The 14,732-nt window shown below is 42.5% G+C and overlaps 1 protein-coding gene across 5 annotated transcripts in view; it reads left to right on the top strand.

The window, feature by feature from the left end:
• dip2a (disco-interacting protein 2 homolog A) overlaps positions 1 to 14,541 on the top strand; it is a 75,688-nt gene extending 61,147 nt beyond the window's left edge. For 3 of the 5 annotated variants that reach the window (XM_052081434.1, XM_052081432.1, XM_052081431.1), the window contains 19 exons: positions 1,035 to 1,162; positions 1,660 to 1,774; positions 2,006 to 2,207; positions 2,312 to 2,412; positions 2,662 to 2,742; positions 3,475 to 3,592; positions 3,687 to 3,808; positions 4,404 to 4,515; positions 4,591 to 4,700; positions 4,792 to 4,922; positions 5,549 to 5,717; positions 6,423 to 6,593; positions 8,075 to 8,104; positions 9,771 to 9,832; positions 10,050 to 10,107; positions 10,192 to 10,266; positions 10,760 to 10,934; positions 11,561 to 11,684; positions 11,956 to 14,541. In XM_052081434.1, coding sequence (XP_051937394.1) covers positions 1,035 to 1,162; positions 1,660 to 1,774; positions 2,006 to 2,207; positions 2,312 to 2,412; positions 2,662 to 2,742; positions 3,475 to 3,592; positions 3,687 to 3,808; positions 4,404 to 4,515; positions 4,591 to 4,700; positions 4,792 to 4,922; positions 5,549 to 5,717; positions 6,423 to 6,593; positions 8,075 to 8,104; positions 9,771 to 9,832; positions 10,050 to 10,107; positions 10,192 to 10,266; positions 10,760 to 10,934; positions 11,561 to 11,684; positions 11,956 to 12,208 — 2,337 coding nt within the window. In that variant the 3' untranslated portion in view covers positions 12,209 to 14,541. The remainder of the gene's footprint in view (positions 1 to 1,034; positions 1,163 to 1,659; positions 1,775 to 2,005; positions 2,208 to 2,311; positions 2,413 to 2,661; positions 2,743 to 3,474; positions 3,593 to 3,686; positions 3,809 to 4,403; positions 4,516 to 4,590; positions 4,701 to 4,791; positions 4,923 to 5,548; positions 5,718 to 6,422; positions 6,594 to 8,074; positions 8,105 to 9,770; positions 9,833 to 10,049; positions 10,108 to 10,191; positions 10,267 to 10,759; positions 10,935 to 11,560; positions 11,685 to 11,955) is intronic. The other 2 variants (XM_052081435.1, XM_052081433.1) reach the window with 1 other exon arrangement.
• The last annotated feature ends 191 nt before the right edge of the window (positions 14,542 to 14,732 follow it).

Genomic DNA, 14,732 nt, shown 5'->3' with positions numbered 1-14,732 from the left:
ATATTCATCATTACGTAGCATGTTTGGGAGGTGGCAGTATATCTGTAATGACTCGCTCAGGGTTCCAGTCCCACTGCCACTAGGAGCCTCTGCCGTGGAGGTTAAGACACACCCGACTCAACATGTTAATTAGTTACGTTACGCTCGCTTGGCCATCACTGGCTGCAGATGATCACATGACATTGCTTGTCCAATCAGTGGTGCAGGAAAATTTAGTTCGCTCCGTAGTCAACGTGTGACTGTCGTGATAGTACGTCATGCACAGTTCATTTTGTGCACAATTAAAAAATGTATGCTTCTGTCTTCAAATGGAATTTACTTTTTTTCTGGTTTTAATAAATGTTTTTTTTAATGTCTTGAACTGGTCAAAAAATCTCATTTTTATTTTTCACTAATGAAGGGTTCGGTGAAGATGCATTTGAACTGGTTGGGTTCAGGACCTCTAACAAGGTTAAGAACCACTGTACTAGAACATAGGCAAGTAGTAGTTGGAGAGTCTGCTTCCTGATCATTTCCAAGGTGGTACTGTTGAGCGAGGCACTCTCCCTCGTTCAAAACATACAGTAATGTTTTGAAAGAAAAAAAAAATTCCTGATTGCAACACTCCATTTTCCTTCGTTAATGATGGAAGCACCTCGAATGCGGCAATTTGAGACCCTATTCAAATATTTATGCTTTTCCTGTCATTTATATTGTCAGCAGGTATTTTTTATGTACAGTATTTATTTGTGTTGTTGAGGCAGATGTGGGAGTGTTTCAGGGACATCAAGCTACCACTGACGGATTATATCCGAACTGTGCACGTACGCCGCACCAGCATTTACATATCAGATCCACATTCAGAAGCATCGCATTTCTGAGTCATACATTTTTTCTGTTCACGCTGCCCCGACACATTTTCAATTTGTGACACTTGAGAGCAAAAAAAAAAAAATTAAAAATCTGAATATTGTCATTTGTGCCATGCAATATAAATGCAGCCCCAAGACTATAGTGAATGGTTTCCAAACATGTACTTTGTGTTCTGCCACCAGGACAGCCTCGTGTTCGTCGTAGGGAAGATGGATGGCTTGATGGTGGTCAGTGGGCGGAGGCACAACGCTGACGACGTTGTCGCCACGGCTCTTGCGGTGGAGCCCATGAAGTTTGTTTACAGGGGCAGGTTAGAAGACCCGACAATTTGTTAGTCAGTCTCACCAGCCGCAACCTGATGTGCACCTGCACAATCAGAGGAGATCCGATATGCTTGTCACGCACTCTCATTATGCATTATTAAATGGGTATAAGGACACATCCACCGTTGCAGATTCACTTTTCAGTAGTATCATGAGGATGGTAAAATACACACTCACATTGGGCCTGCTATTGGCCACAGCTCATATATTTTATGCTTGCATTTGATTGTGTATGTGTTAAAATGTTGTCTTAATAGTGTGTGTTCATAAGTTAGTAAGTCACACAGCAGATAGTGTTCATCTTAGGATACATTGTGGTTTTCTCAAAAGAATACGTCTCATCGAGCAGAATAAGACCGAATATTGAGTAAAACTATCCTGTTGGATCTTGACTGATTGCGCTGGTGTGATTGTTATTGTGGCAAGTGAGTTTTCAAATCCCAAGATTGTTTTTACGAGGGTTGTTGTGCCCGGTGCATTGCAGGATAGCTGTTTTTTCTGTGTCGGTGCTACACGACGAGAGGATTGTCGTGGTGGCGGAGCAGAGACCGGATGCCTCTGAGGAAGACAGTTTCCAGTGGATGAGCCGCATCCTTCAGGTCTCTGCAACTTTTTTTTTTAAACCGTGTCGATGGGCCTTTATTTGAACTTGACAGAAAGTTCATATGAAACAATGGCGTGTACTTTCCGTAAATTCTTTAGCAAATCCCGTCAAAACAGTATCTCTGTAAAACATTTGCAATGGATATCGTTCTATAGTGCAAGTGGTTATAGCCGTGTATGAAAATATATGCAGAAAACAAAAAACAGTTCTCCTGTGTTTCTTCCAGGCCATCGACAGCATCCACCAAGTGGGTGTTTACTGCTTGGCCCTGGTGCCTGCCAACACGCTTCCCAAGGCCCCCCTCGGCGGCATTCACATATCAGAGACCAAACAGCGCTTCTTGGAGGGTGCCTTGCATCCTTGCAATGTCTTAATGTGCCCTCACACGTGCGTCACCAACCTCCCCAAGCCGAGGCAAAAGCAGCCGGGTATCCAGCCGTAAACCTGCCCGCTGGAGGAAGATACTTTGTCGGAATTGTTTTAAATGAGTGATGGATGGATGTGTGTTTGTGTATGTGTGTGTGTTCTGCAGAGGTTGGGCCTGCTTCTATGATCGTAGGCAATCTGGTGGCAGGGAAGAGGATCGCACAGGCCTGTGGGAGAGACGTAACCCAGTTGGAAGACAATGAGCAGGTACTCACCAGTGGGGTTGGGAGGAAAGGTTTCAGGGTCATGGAATGACTCTTCATCACCCCATCACACATTTTGAATTACTATCCACGATAGTGAGGTTGACTGTTGTTTTCCAACAGTAGTATGTTAAAATATATGTTTATATTTTTTGTTAATTAGCATAAGAGTAATAACACAGATTGTATTCCTCATTTCATATGTTAAGTTGCATTTGTCTCTCCATGTGTCCATGGTTCCTGGCACTGCTAGTTCCTCTATATTCAAGATGTGCTACAGTGGCGAGCGCAGGCCACTCCGGACCATCAGCTGTTCCTTGTTCTGAATGCCAAGGTACCTCTGCAGATCCACTTCCATCTCAGCTCTGAACTGAAAAGCAAGTCTCATCGTTGAATAAATAGCACATGGAAATTCAGAATGTACGTTTTCATCTGCGGAGCTGTGTCTCTGCATTTCTTTGAACTCAATTCATGCCAAAACGCAAAAAATGTGCATTTGTAAAAACCCAATTATTTGGTCCACACTCCGTGTGAATGGGTGTGGGGTGTCATACGGTGCGATCCCACATCACGAGGTGACATGCAGAAGGAGTGTGGTGTTAACAACATGAATAAACACCATCATCAAAGTGAAAGTTCTGCTTGAAATGTATCCTTTCACAAAAAGCTCTTTTACTCAGAATTTTTCTTGGAAATGAGAAACTTACCAATGTTCAACTTCTGTTTACTAAAACATGTTAATAGCTACAAATGTACTGTACATTCCTGTTATTTTGAATTACTTTTGATCTTATATGCCCTCTCTGGTAACCCTAGTAAAGTTTAATTGATAGCTACCATGGGCTACCTAATTAAAACAACATGGACATCAATAAAACATCATTAACTTTGCATCTTCCACACTACACATGGATTTACAGATTGGGAATCGCTGGACTAATCAACTGTACATTTCCCCATTGCGGGACAAATAAAGGATATCTTAACTGAAATGCCAACTGTTTATGAAGGAGCCATTGCCAGACAGTGCTGCATCGATACATTTGCCATGTGATTTATTCTGTAGGGCACGGTGGCCAGTGCAGCATCTTGTCTTCAGCTCCACAAGCGGGCCGAGCGCGTGGCTGCAGCTTTGACGGCCCGTCTCAACACCGGGGACCATGTTGCCCTTGTCTACATGCCAGGTACTCGAAACATAGCCCTGAGGTTCTCTCTCACAGTCACGCCAGCAGCATGTGAATGGTAAAGCAGCAAGTCAGGGCATTTGTTTGTGCGCAGGTATCGACCTGATCGCCACCTTCTATGGCTGCTTGTATGCTGGCTGTGTCCCGGTGACTGTCAGACCTCCACACCCGCAAAACCTGGCCACCACCCTTCCCACCGTCAAGATGATTGTTGAGGTAACAACGCAGCCTGTCGACCAGGCGTGGGTAAACTTTTAATTATAAGCTACTGAAAAATGGTGTGGCTGGTGCCATATTTAAGGGCAACTCGATCGCTCCAGATTGGTTACGCTCGATGTGCGACCGAAGCGTTTTTTACGATGGAGGACGATATCGGACCAGGATTGAGAATTCACTTTCAAGGTGTACTTTTCTAGAAAAACTGGACTTTAGGAGGCTATTCCAACCAACACTGCTTTGCAGCAGAGTGGCTTGTGTTCAATCTGGATTTTTATTGGGGGGGGGGGGTAGTTATGTAGAGTGGACAAATTACCCTACACAGACAAGTAGGAGCTTCTGCATTAGCATCTCTGGTGAGTCTGTACAATGTCGGGTGTTTAGGAACAGTTTAGTAACACGCTCTGCAGTCTGAACGTATTTTTTATTATTTACAGTTTTTTTGGGTGGGGGTGGCATATTGTGGTGTTATCGCATTATTAAGGAGTGGATTAAATCCCTAAATACCCACTGAATTCCCAGGTCCAAAATTTACCACCCGCCACTGATTTACATGAAGTAGTAATGCAGTCAGAGTACTGTGCGCGTGTTGCAGGTCAGTAAGTCAGTGTGTATCCTGACCACTCAAGCAATAATGAAGCTGCTGAAATCCAAAGAGGCCGCTGCTGCAGTGGACGTCAAGAGTTGGCCAATGGTGCTGGACACAGGTGAGTTATGATGTACAACATGAATGCCTTTATTTCATGCTGACAAATGTTTGTTTTTTAAATTTATTTATTCAGATGACCTCCCCAGGAAGAAAAGCCCTCAGATTTACAAGCCCCCAACTCCGGAGATGTTAGCCTACCTTGACTTTAGCGTTTCCACCACAGGCATCCTGGCAGGAGTCAAAGTGTGTACTGCAAGAGTTGTTGTTTTTTTCACAAATTGTCATTATTGGACATTGGATGAATCTTTTAAGATGCCCTGCATCTTTTTCTCAGATGTCCCACGCGGCCACTGGTGCTTTGTGTCGCTCCATCAAGCTGCAGTGTGAGCTCTACCCTTCTCGCCAGATCGCCATCTGCCTGGACCCGTACTGCGGCCTGGGCTTTGCGCTCTGGTGCCTGTGCAGGTGAGCCCTGGTCATACAGCATATCAGAGTTTCACTCACTGTTGTATAATTATCAGATATATTATCCGGCAAATGTGACTGAGCAAGTTAAAAAGTACACAAGCTATTTTAATAAAACGCGTTATACAGTATATTTACAATGGAGTTGTCCCTAGCAAAGTATTTTTTTAACCACTTCAATAATAAAGTGAATCCCTGGGACAAAAAAAGCAATCCGTTCCAAAAAAGTTATAGAATAATTTATATTTATTACATTTTATTGAGTGAAATATTTAATCCAAAGCATAAGTTTAATACCTGGTAGAGAAACGCTTATTGCCAAGTATGGCATTTCTTGTAGTTGGTCACCAGGTTTACATACAGTTCAGAATGGATTAGGTTTTTCCTTTGGGTTGAGGTCCAGAGACTGACTGGACCGATCCATGACCTCAATATCTTATTTGCTCCTTTCTTGCAGAACCTTCAGGGTCATCATAGTCATGCTGAATGACCTTTCAGTGACCCATCATCAATGTTCATTGAAAAAACTGTGCTGCTCATACTCATTCCTGCCAATTGCCAACTTTTTATCAACCTTATTATTATTATTTTTATTAATCCACATATTGTATGTTTGTGGGTTACAGTGTGTACTCTGGTCACCAGTCCATCCTGGTTCCCCCTCTGGAGCTGGAAAGCAACGTGTGTGTATGGCTGGCTGCCGTCAGCCAGTACAAAGTTCGTGTCACCTTCTGCTCCTACTCAGTCATGGAAATGTGCACCAAAGGCCTGGGCTCGCAGACGGAAGCGCTACGGGTGAGTGTAACACTTTTTTGGGGCGGTGCGGGGCATGGGGATTCATTAATTCAAACTATTTTGTGCTTGCCTAAGTGCACTGTGAAATAAGCCACCGTGTGACCCAGTCAACATACTGTCCTGTTAAACAAACCCTGTTATATTGATGTCGCCTGAGTGTGGCAGAGCAGACCATTAGTTGTTAATAAAAGCTTGCATTGTGGAACAAATCTTGTCATGTTGATAACAGGAAATGAAATGCTGAGTCATGTATTTATTTTTATACCAAAATTGAATAGATGTCCAAAATCAGTGACAAAAAAATTGTTAAGAACAGAATCATATGAAAGCCGCGTTTACACTGTTATTTAGGAGTGGGGGTGCTCTGGATTTTCTCACTGGACTCATCATATTATGTCACATAAATTAGAACGTTGTGCTCACAACCACATTTTAGAAATACTGTTGGCAGATAACAAAAGACTTACTTGGTTGTTTAAAACGACTTCCGAGCAATTGAACGTCAATTTTCTGTAACATGTCCCCTTAAAAGGGAAGTCACCTATTTTCTGATGCTGAGCCATGTGTGTTGTTACCTAAACCCTGAGCAACTGTGATATCATTTTCAGTCGACGGCAAGTAGCAAATTAGCCGCCTAATGTAATTCGTTTACTTGACTTCCCCTTTAAGTATGGAATTCATGACTAACTCATCTCCCATCTTCAGCTGCGGAATGTCAACCTATCGTGTGTGCGCACGTGCATGGTGGTGGCGGAGGAGCGGCCTCGCATAGCGCTAACGCAGTCTTTCTCCAAGATCTTCAAGGACCTCGGGCTTTCGGCGCGTGCCGTGAGCACCACCTTTGGCTGCAGGGTGAACGTGGCCATCTGTTTGCAGGTGAGCAGTCATCAGTCAGGACTTGACCTGTTTCTTAACTGTGTGCGCCTGGGGGATTATGTACGCACGAACTGGCTACAACATTAGGTACACCTTCACAAACTCAGATACAATTTAAGAGATGTATGCTAAATCATACTCAGTTGTGATCGACACTGTTGAAGCTGGTTGTATATAAAAAGTTTTTTAAATCTCTCTCTCTGTGATATACAGTAATCTCTTGTTTATCATACTGTCGACACGTGGCGCCACCGACGCGATCTGATTTAAAGGGTTAAAAGCATTAAATAAACTGCACAAAAAAATCTGTGAAACAGCGAAGCTACGGAAAGTGAACCCCGTTCAAGCGAGGGATAAGATAAGATAAGATAATCCTTTATTTGTCCCACACTGGGGAAATTTACAGCCTCCCGCAGCAAGAATGTGGGTAGAAAGAAGAAAAAACAAACAAACACTGTTCAATTAAGTGCAATATAAATACAAAATTGATAAATCGCAGTGCTATTTACAATTGTTTTTCACATTTTACATTGATCACTGTATATATGTTTTTTTTTCTGGATAATGGATGATTTTATTTATTTATGTTACTTCCCCAAGACATTTTCGTGAACATTTTCCAAATTTATACATCAAAAGGTGTCGTCATCTGAATGATGAATATTAGCCTTTGTATTTCAAATTTAGTTTACAAGATGAATAAAGTATCCATCCAGTTTTAATAGCAGTTTTCTCCCTTAGGGTGGAGGGTGTACTAGATTATCCCAGCTGACTTTTCGCGCGAGGCGGGTACAGTACACCCTGGACTGGTTGCAAACTAATCACAGTGCACATACAGATAAACAACCCATCAAACTCAAATTCACACCGATGACCAAATTTCATCTTCAGTGAACCAAAAATGCATGTTCATGCGCAAGAAACCCAAATAAACATAAGGGAGTACATGAAGGTCTCAACTGAGATTCAAACCCGGAATCGCACAACCATGAGGCAGACTTGTTGATTCCTAGCCACCATGCTGCAGTGTTTCTAATCATTTATTTTCGAAGCATGTTTTTTTTTTTATTTGCATTGAAAGTTAAACACAATTTCATGTCAATCAAAACCAAACATTTTTGATTGATACTTTCTCCCTGCAAAAAAATTCTCAATTATTGTAAATCCAAGATGTATTATAATTAATTGTGTAGGTGACGGTGTACTAATGATGCGACCATCCACTCTGTCCTAATGTTTAAATGTGACGTGTGTGTGTGTGTGTGTGTGTGTGTGTGTGCGTGTGCGTGCGCGTGCGTGTGCGTGCGTGCGTGCGTGCGTGCGTGTGTGTGTGTGTGTGTGCGAGTGAGTGAGTGCAAAAACGTTGATCTTTTCTTCTCTTGATTCTTTATTTTGTTTTGCGTGCATGTATTGCATTGGAGTGTGCGTCCACATGTCTACATAAACAGATACAAATGTCTTTTATTTATGTGTCCCGTCAGCCCAACAGGTTAGGGAAACTGGTCGAGCAGGTACTGTCGGACAAGAGTGGTTGCTTGCTATTTTTGGGGGCTGTTGCTGTTTTTTTGTTGTTGTTTTTTTTTCACCATGTGTGTGCGTGTCTCTTATGTTTGTGCCTTCATGGTTTTTGTTTCATCGTGGCAAGAATTCAGCTCCCATCTTGTCACAAACATGTCTGCGGCCAGGTCTGCCATTCTCTATGCATCGGCTGCTTCTCGGATGCCTTCATGCCGCCTGCGCTGCTTTACATTAGAACAAGGAATCGGCGGATGTCTGTTTCGAACATTTGCTCATGTAAAATGTGTGGTGATCACACACGTACACAAATTAAATATTTGTTGATGGGATTGCCTGACACCGTGGAACCTCCCATAATTCAGATTAAAAGAAAATCCCTCCAAGGTAAAATTCAACCCTTGTAAAACCTAAACAATGTTTTCAGTAACATGTTAACAAGTTGACCACAACAGGTGTATCTAAAAAAAATACTGTGGGAAAGTTGATTTATTGTAGTGGTGCAAAGTGCAACTTCTATGTTCTTAAAACCCCCATTGGCTTTATGTGATGACATATCGAATGAAGGCTCAGCTTTGTGCAAAGCCCTCCCGTGTGTGTGCGTGCGCGCTGGCTTTGCCGCCCTTAAATTGGCCGTCACTCACCCTCATAGCTAGCTGGTCCTTTGACATTTGGCAGAGGCGAGAGAATGATGACAAATCCAAAGCAAGCGCAATTCAATGTCGAGAGAAATGCAATGGAATTTGGGTGCGAGTGTTCATGTAGGCCACTGAAACAATTGCTGCGTCTGAAATGTCCCGTTTTAATGTTCTTCTTGGTCGTTCATTTCTTGTTTGGAATAGTTCTCGGGTAGCTCTTGATGAGGGCAAGGAACCCTGTTACATGGAGTCAAAATGGACCCCCTAACCACCTCACTATTATGCAGTAGAACCGAGCGATTTCACCCAGCCAATCAGCAAAGACATTTAAGGAAAATGATTGTAAATTGAAAAGACTCCAATTGACTGAGAAGAGAATTATTGAGAATTTAACCTGAGTAATTCAAAGTCAACGTTGATTTAATTGCTTAAAAGATTCTCGAAATTGTTTAGGACATGAGAGCAGGGTGCAATGAATGAAACGATCATACTAATAAAAATTAATAAATTAAACATATAAATGTAGTGCTGTACTTGTGTCCCAATAACGTTTTGCCTTTGTCAATGATACATTTGTTCAAAATAACAATTTTGAACAAGATATTAGATTTTACAAAACGGTCGAACCATATTATTTCTTCCAGCCAGTTAACAAGACAGGTAACAAAAATACACATTTTGAATATATTCCACTTGCATCTTAGTCATGTAATGAGATTTTAAAAGGCAACAGAAACATGCGATCAGCAAATTCTAGCCAGCAGTGACGGGAAATGAAAATACTTTTGTTGTTGTTTTTTTTTTTTTTCAAACTTCAAAATTTAAAAGAATAACGGAAAAGCACGTTTTACTTTTGTAGCGTCAATCTTATTAATCTCAGCATCAGTAAAATATTTTCAAAAATCCTATGATATTTTCCCGGCATTAAAAACGTTGCCGTCTAACAACTTATCGTGTTAATGGCAAACCAGAAGGACGCGTTCACGTCCAACTTGCTCATTTCTGCATCTTTGTTGTTCCTCAGGGCACAGCGGGACCGGACCCCACAACGGTTTACGTGGACATGAGGGCTCTGCGACATGACAGGTGAGAGGTGGTAACCTTTAAAAGACTTGTGGGAAGTCAGAGCCAACAAGGGCTTTATAAAAACTTGTCAAAAGCACTGACCTACATTTACTCAACTCAAACTCTAATAATAATCGATCGTCATTCAGTAAATATTCAGTCTGAAGTGTTCCAGATGATGGAAAAGGCACGTTCTATTAGAAATTTGTCCTAATTTCTGTTTTTGCATTTCATTCAGGGTTCGCCTGGTGGAAAGGGGATCCCCGCACGGTTTGCCCCTGATGGAGTCCGGCAAGGTACAGTGTGACAAAAAACAAACAAACAAACAAAAACACTCTTAACACGATGCAGAAGACTTAGTCATCTTGCTGTGATTACAGATCCTTCCTGGAGTCAAGGTGATTATTGCCAACACGGAGACGAAAGGTCCCTTGGGAGATTCTCATCTTGGAGAGGTGAGCTGAAACCCGACAATAGCGGGCTAAACACATACCACAATGACAATAAACTCACCAAAACTTCCACAAGCAATTGTCAAACTCTAAAACCAAAGCGGATGTCTGTTGTAGTACCATAGCTGACCTATGAGTGGCAGCATAGTACAAGGCCTTCAGACTGATTGAAAAAAATACAAACAAAAGTAGTACTGTACAAGAAGAGTAGCACTCAAACAAGAAATAGAAATATCAAAGCTAACTCTTGGCAGATGGGGTATTACTTTGAGGTTGCAAAAAATCATCTTGTCAATTTTATTGTGGTGATTTACTTTGCCGGTGGGATACCACCCCATCTCTAAACACGTCTGTCGTGCGCAGCCTGTTTTCTGCTTTTTTGCAATCCACACACTGCCGCCAAACCTATTGGTGACAACCGTGTGCCGTTTGTGTGTGTGTGTGTGTGTGTGTGTGTGTGTGTGTGTGTGTGTGTGCGCGCGCGCACGTGTACTAGGTGTGGGTGAGTAGTCCTCATAATGCGACGGGCTACTACACCGTCTACGGAGAAGAAGCGTTGCACGCAGACCACTTCAACACCAAGCTCAGCTTCGGGGACACGCATACGGTGTGGGCAAGGACGGGCTACCTGGGCTTCCTGCGCCGCACGGAACTGACAGATGCCAGCGGAGGTGAGAATGACTCCCTTGCTGACTGTGTTCTCTCCCGCAAGCTCGGTGATTCTCAAACACTGTGTGTGCGAGGAAATTATTGAATGTCACGTAATTGGGTAACACGTTTTGATTTAAGATTCCTGTTTCGTGCTGGGCGATATGGCCCTAAATATTTAATCACATAATTTTTTTTGCCCAATGTTGATATTATCCATGACTATTTATTATATTAAAGCTTATAAATGTAAAAAAAAAAAAAACTTAACTTGTTGAATATGATTTACATCAACCAGAGCATTTATTTCACGGATAAATATCACCAATCAATAAATAAAAAATTCCCAGCTGGGATTTAACAACATAATTTCAAAGGAAATGAGGTTGTAGCAACCTGACCTGATTTTCCTTCCAATAATTGAAAGCATTTTGGACACAAATGTATTATTTTATTAGTTACAATTCCTCATTTATCCATTTCCTACTTCCTAGTTGTATGTTTATGGATGAGATTTGTTTTTCATCTCCATGTAATTTTATTATGACTTAATACTGCACTAGCTCTTGAAGGTAAGTGAAAAAACTGCCAAAGGAATGGAAGACGGTATTCATTTGTGTTTGTTTGTGCGTGCATGCGCACATCTCAGAGCGCCATGATGCCCTCTATGTGGTGGGCTCGGTGGACGAGACCCTCGAGCTTCGGGGAATGAGATACCACCCGATTGACATCGAGACCTCTGTCATCCGTTCCCATAAGAGCATCGCTGAATGGTGAGCCGGAAATCAACCGTCCACGTCCCCCCGCCCGCCCCCCTCCCCGTATTAACTCATTCAATACCAGCCAATCCTGGACCAAGTCTGCAAAGACGTTTAAAAGCGTCTTTGGGAGAGAATGAGTTAAGTATAGGCTGTTTACAACACATAGACACCTACATCCACACACAAACACACGCACATCTTTTCAGTCAAAGCTGCTTTTTTTGTCACCCCCCTTATAAACCGGATATACAATTCACTAACTTGTTTCCTGTTTTATGTGAAGCGCCGTGTTCACTTGGACCAACCTGCTCGTAGTGGTGGTAGAACTGGAAGGCTCGGAGCAAGAGGCCCTGGATCTGGTAGCCCTGGTCACCAACGTGGTGCTGGAGGAGCACTACCTCATTGTGGGCGTGGTGGTGGTGGTCGACCCCGGCGTCATCCCCATCAACTCCAGAGGGGAGAAGCAACGCATGCACCTGCGAGACGGCTTCCTGGCCGACCAACTGGACCCCATATATGTGGCGTACAACATGTGAGGGGCACAGCATTGGGACGTCGCGGCCATTCCCCGCCGTTCATGTGCCGCAGCGTTTTGTTTGCCGCGGACCAGCGGCGACACCGGTCCCGCTGCGGTTTTTTGACAGGGACTCTGTTGTGATGTCCCCAACCATCACCGTTGCATGTGTTGCATTAATTAACAGGACAGTGGCAACAGAGTTGTAGGGGACTTTGTAGCTCGAGTCACCAGGTGCAGTGGATATCATAAGTCCACACACCCCCGTTAAATGTCAGGCTTTGGTGTGAAAAGAAAAAAAAATACTTTCCACAATTAATGTGACTTATAACCTTTACAACTCAATTGAAAAAGAATAAATCTATCAGACAAATTGATAGTATTTGCCCAAAATACCTACAGCGTGTTCAGTATTGCTCTTGGTCGCTTGGCATCTTGCCTGATCAGTTTTCCTCTCATCTTTTCATCACTTGTGAAGGAATGTTCCATTCTTGGCCACGCCGCTTGTTGGTCCATCTTTTCTCCATTCGATGACGATGTGTTGTAAGGTATATTTAATGCCTGGAAAATTGTTTTGTACATGTCTCCTGAGAGACGTGACAAGACTGATGCTCAAGACCGTGGCGATAAGATGTGATTACAGAAATGTCAGGAAAGGCCTGGAACAGCTGAGCTTTTTTTCACATTTTAATTGATTTGTACAAATAGGTCACATTTTATGGCGGTGAAAAAAGGTTTTGACTATTTATTTTGGTTTCATTTTTTTAATGATCACAAACACCTGGTATTTGAAGAGGGGTATGGAGACTTTATATTCGTTCGATTGTACTCTGCAAGTAGAAATGGGCATTTTGACTAACCAAGAAAGTTTTTTTTTTTTTTCCAATTTAGTATTTTTTTTAAATAATTGGTATAGGAAATGTGTCTTGGAATGTTCTGCTCCTGTTAGGATGCCAGTTTTTAGCAGAATAATGGAGCCTGGTCCAGGTCTGTGTCAAAATAGCCCAACTGCTCTTTTCTCTTCTTCAGGACACAAACTAATTTAGAATGTGTCCACAGCGCCCCTGCAGGTTGCAGTCAAACAGTGCACTCACATTTTTGCTTCAGGATACATGGATTGTTTTTCCCATCCCATTGAGAGATGTTGTGGTTCCACTCAACTTATCATATAGTTTTGTGCGTTCCCTTTTATTTGTAAACCAAATGCGATATGACTGATGTAAAGAAAATGTGGCTTTGAAATTATGTGGTGACCATGCCTTAAGTGTCTTTTCTACCTCCCGGCTCTGCTTGGATTTCATGTAGTGCACTTGGGCAGCTGTCAGAGAGGAAGTCCAGGGGGTCTTTGGATTTACGATGGATTCATATTCCTGGGGGGGGCCACAACATGACTTAAATGTGTAGGTTTTTTTTTTACCTAATCTTTATCCTACGCTAATGCAGCAGGAAGTCATAATTGCAGTCAACAAGTAACAGAGAAGACTCGGCTGCTCATCTAATTGTTCGCTTATCTGATTACTACACTGCAGCGGTGAACACTCCATCATTTTGAATTTGGGGAATGTCTTTGTTGACAACAAACAAGCACTTGTTGCCGTATTTGAGCTCCAATTTATTTCATAACACGCGCCGCATGTTGACAACAGAGTCTGAGGCTTTGCCTAACTGTATTGACCTCACCCGTAAGGATTTGCCATCGTAAATATTAAGCCTGGTTAACTTACCTTTGTCTGCCCCAACCGTATTTTGAGCAGATGGAGGAAGAAAAAGTACTCGTAAAACACCTGACCACCCAATATCGATTAATCCTCACTGGTATCGGGCCGCGGATGGTAAATTCAATATAAAGGATTCAAGCGCAGCCGATGTTGGACTCGCAAAACGAGGGCACCCTGAAAAGAACTTTTTTCCCTATTGCGCCCACAGTCTAACAAATGAACATAATTGATCTTCGGACAGCTATTGCAAACAGCACTCATGTAGTCAGTACGCACAAATGTAGTCAGTGGCTTTTTGGTAAAATGAAGGAATGAACCTGAAATGTGCGATGACCTTACAGATGGAACTGTCCCGTACTTTTTACACAATTTGTTCTCTATCAAGGAGCTGTAAATGTGCAAGGGTGTGCATTTGTGTACGCCTTTCTGTGACCTTACCGGTCTCTTGTGTTGCAACATGCTGATGCCACCGCGTGAGAACACCCTGTTTGAAGTTGGTGGTGTTTCCTTGGTCTTACAGTATCAAAAAATCAACAGCCTCATAGTTTAAATAACAATTCTAATTGAGCCAGGAAATGGATTGATCCAATTACGGCTGAAACGCTTGTAAATTTTGCATATCAGCTCCTTGTTAAAAGTTGTGCCAAAACTACTTAAGCCATGCACAAGTGGACATGGGAAACGAAAAGCTTCGAGAAGGTCAAATTAAGTTGACCTGGAAAGGTTGTAGAGCTTTTCGGGTTCATCCTGAATTTTTAGAGGTTGTGGGTTTTTTTTTTGTTTGTCCATCCAACGACCTGTGATAAATGTGTGCATTACGGCGCAAAA

The sequence above is a fragment of the Hippocampus zosterae genome, chromosome 12 (assembly GCF_025434085.1).
Source record: "Hippocampus zosterae strain Florida chromosome 12, ASM2543408v3, whole genome shotgun sequence".
NCBI classification, from domain to species: domain Eukaryota; kingdom Metazoa; phylum Chordata; class Actinopteri; order Syngnathiformes; family Syngnathidae; genus Hippocampus; species Hippocampus zosterae.
The sequence above is the reverse complement of the archived record's forward strand: the minus strand, read 5'-3'. Positions and strand labels throughout refer to the sequence as shown.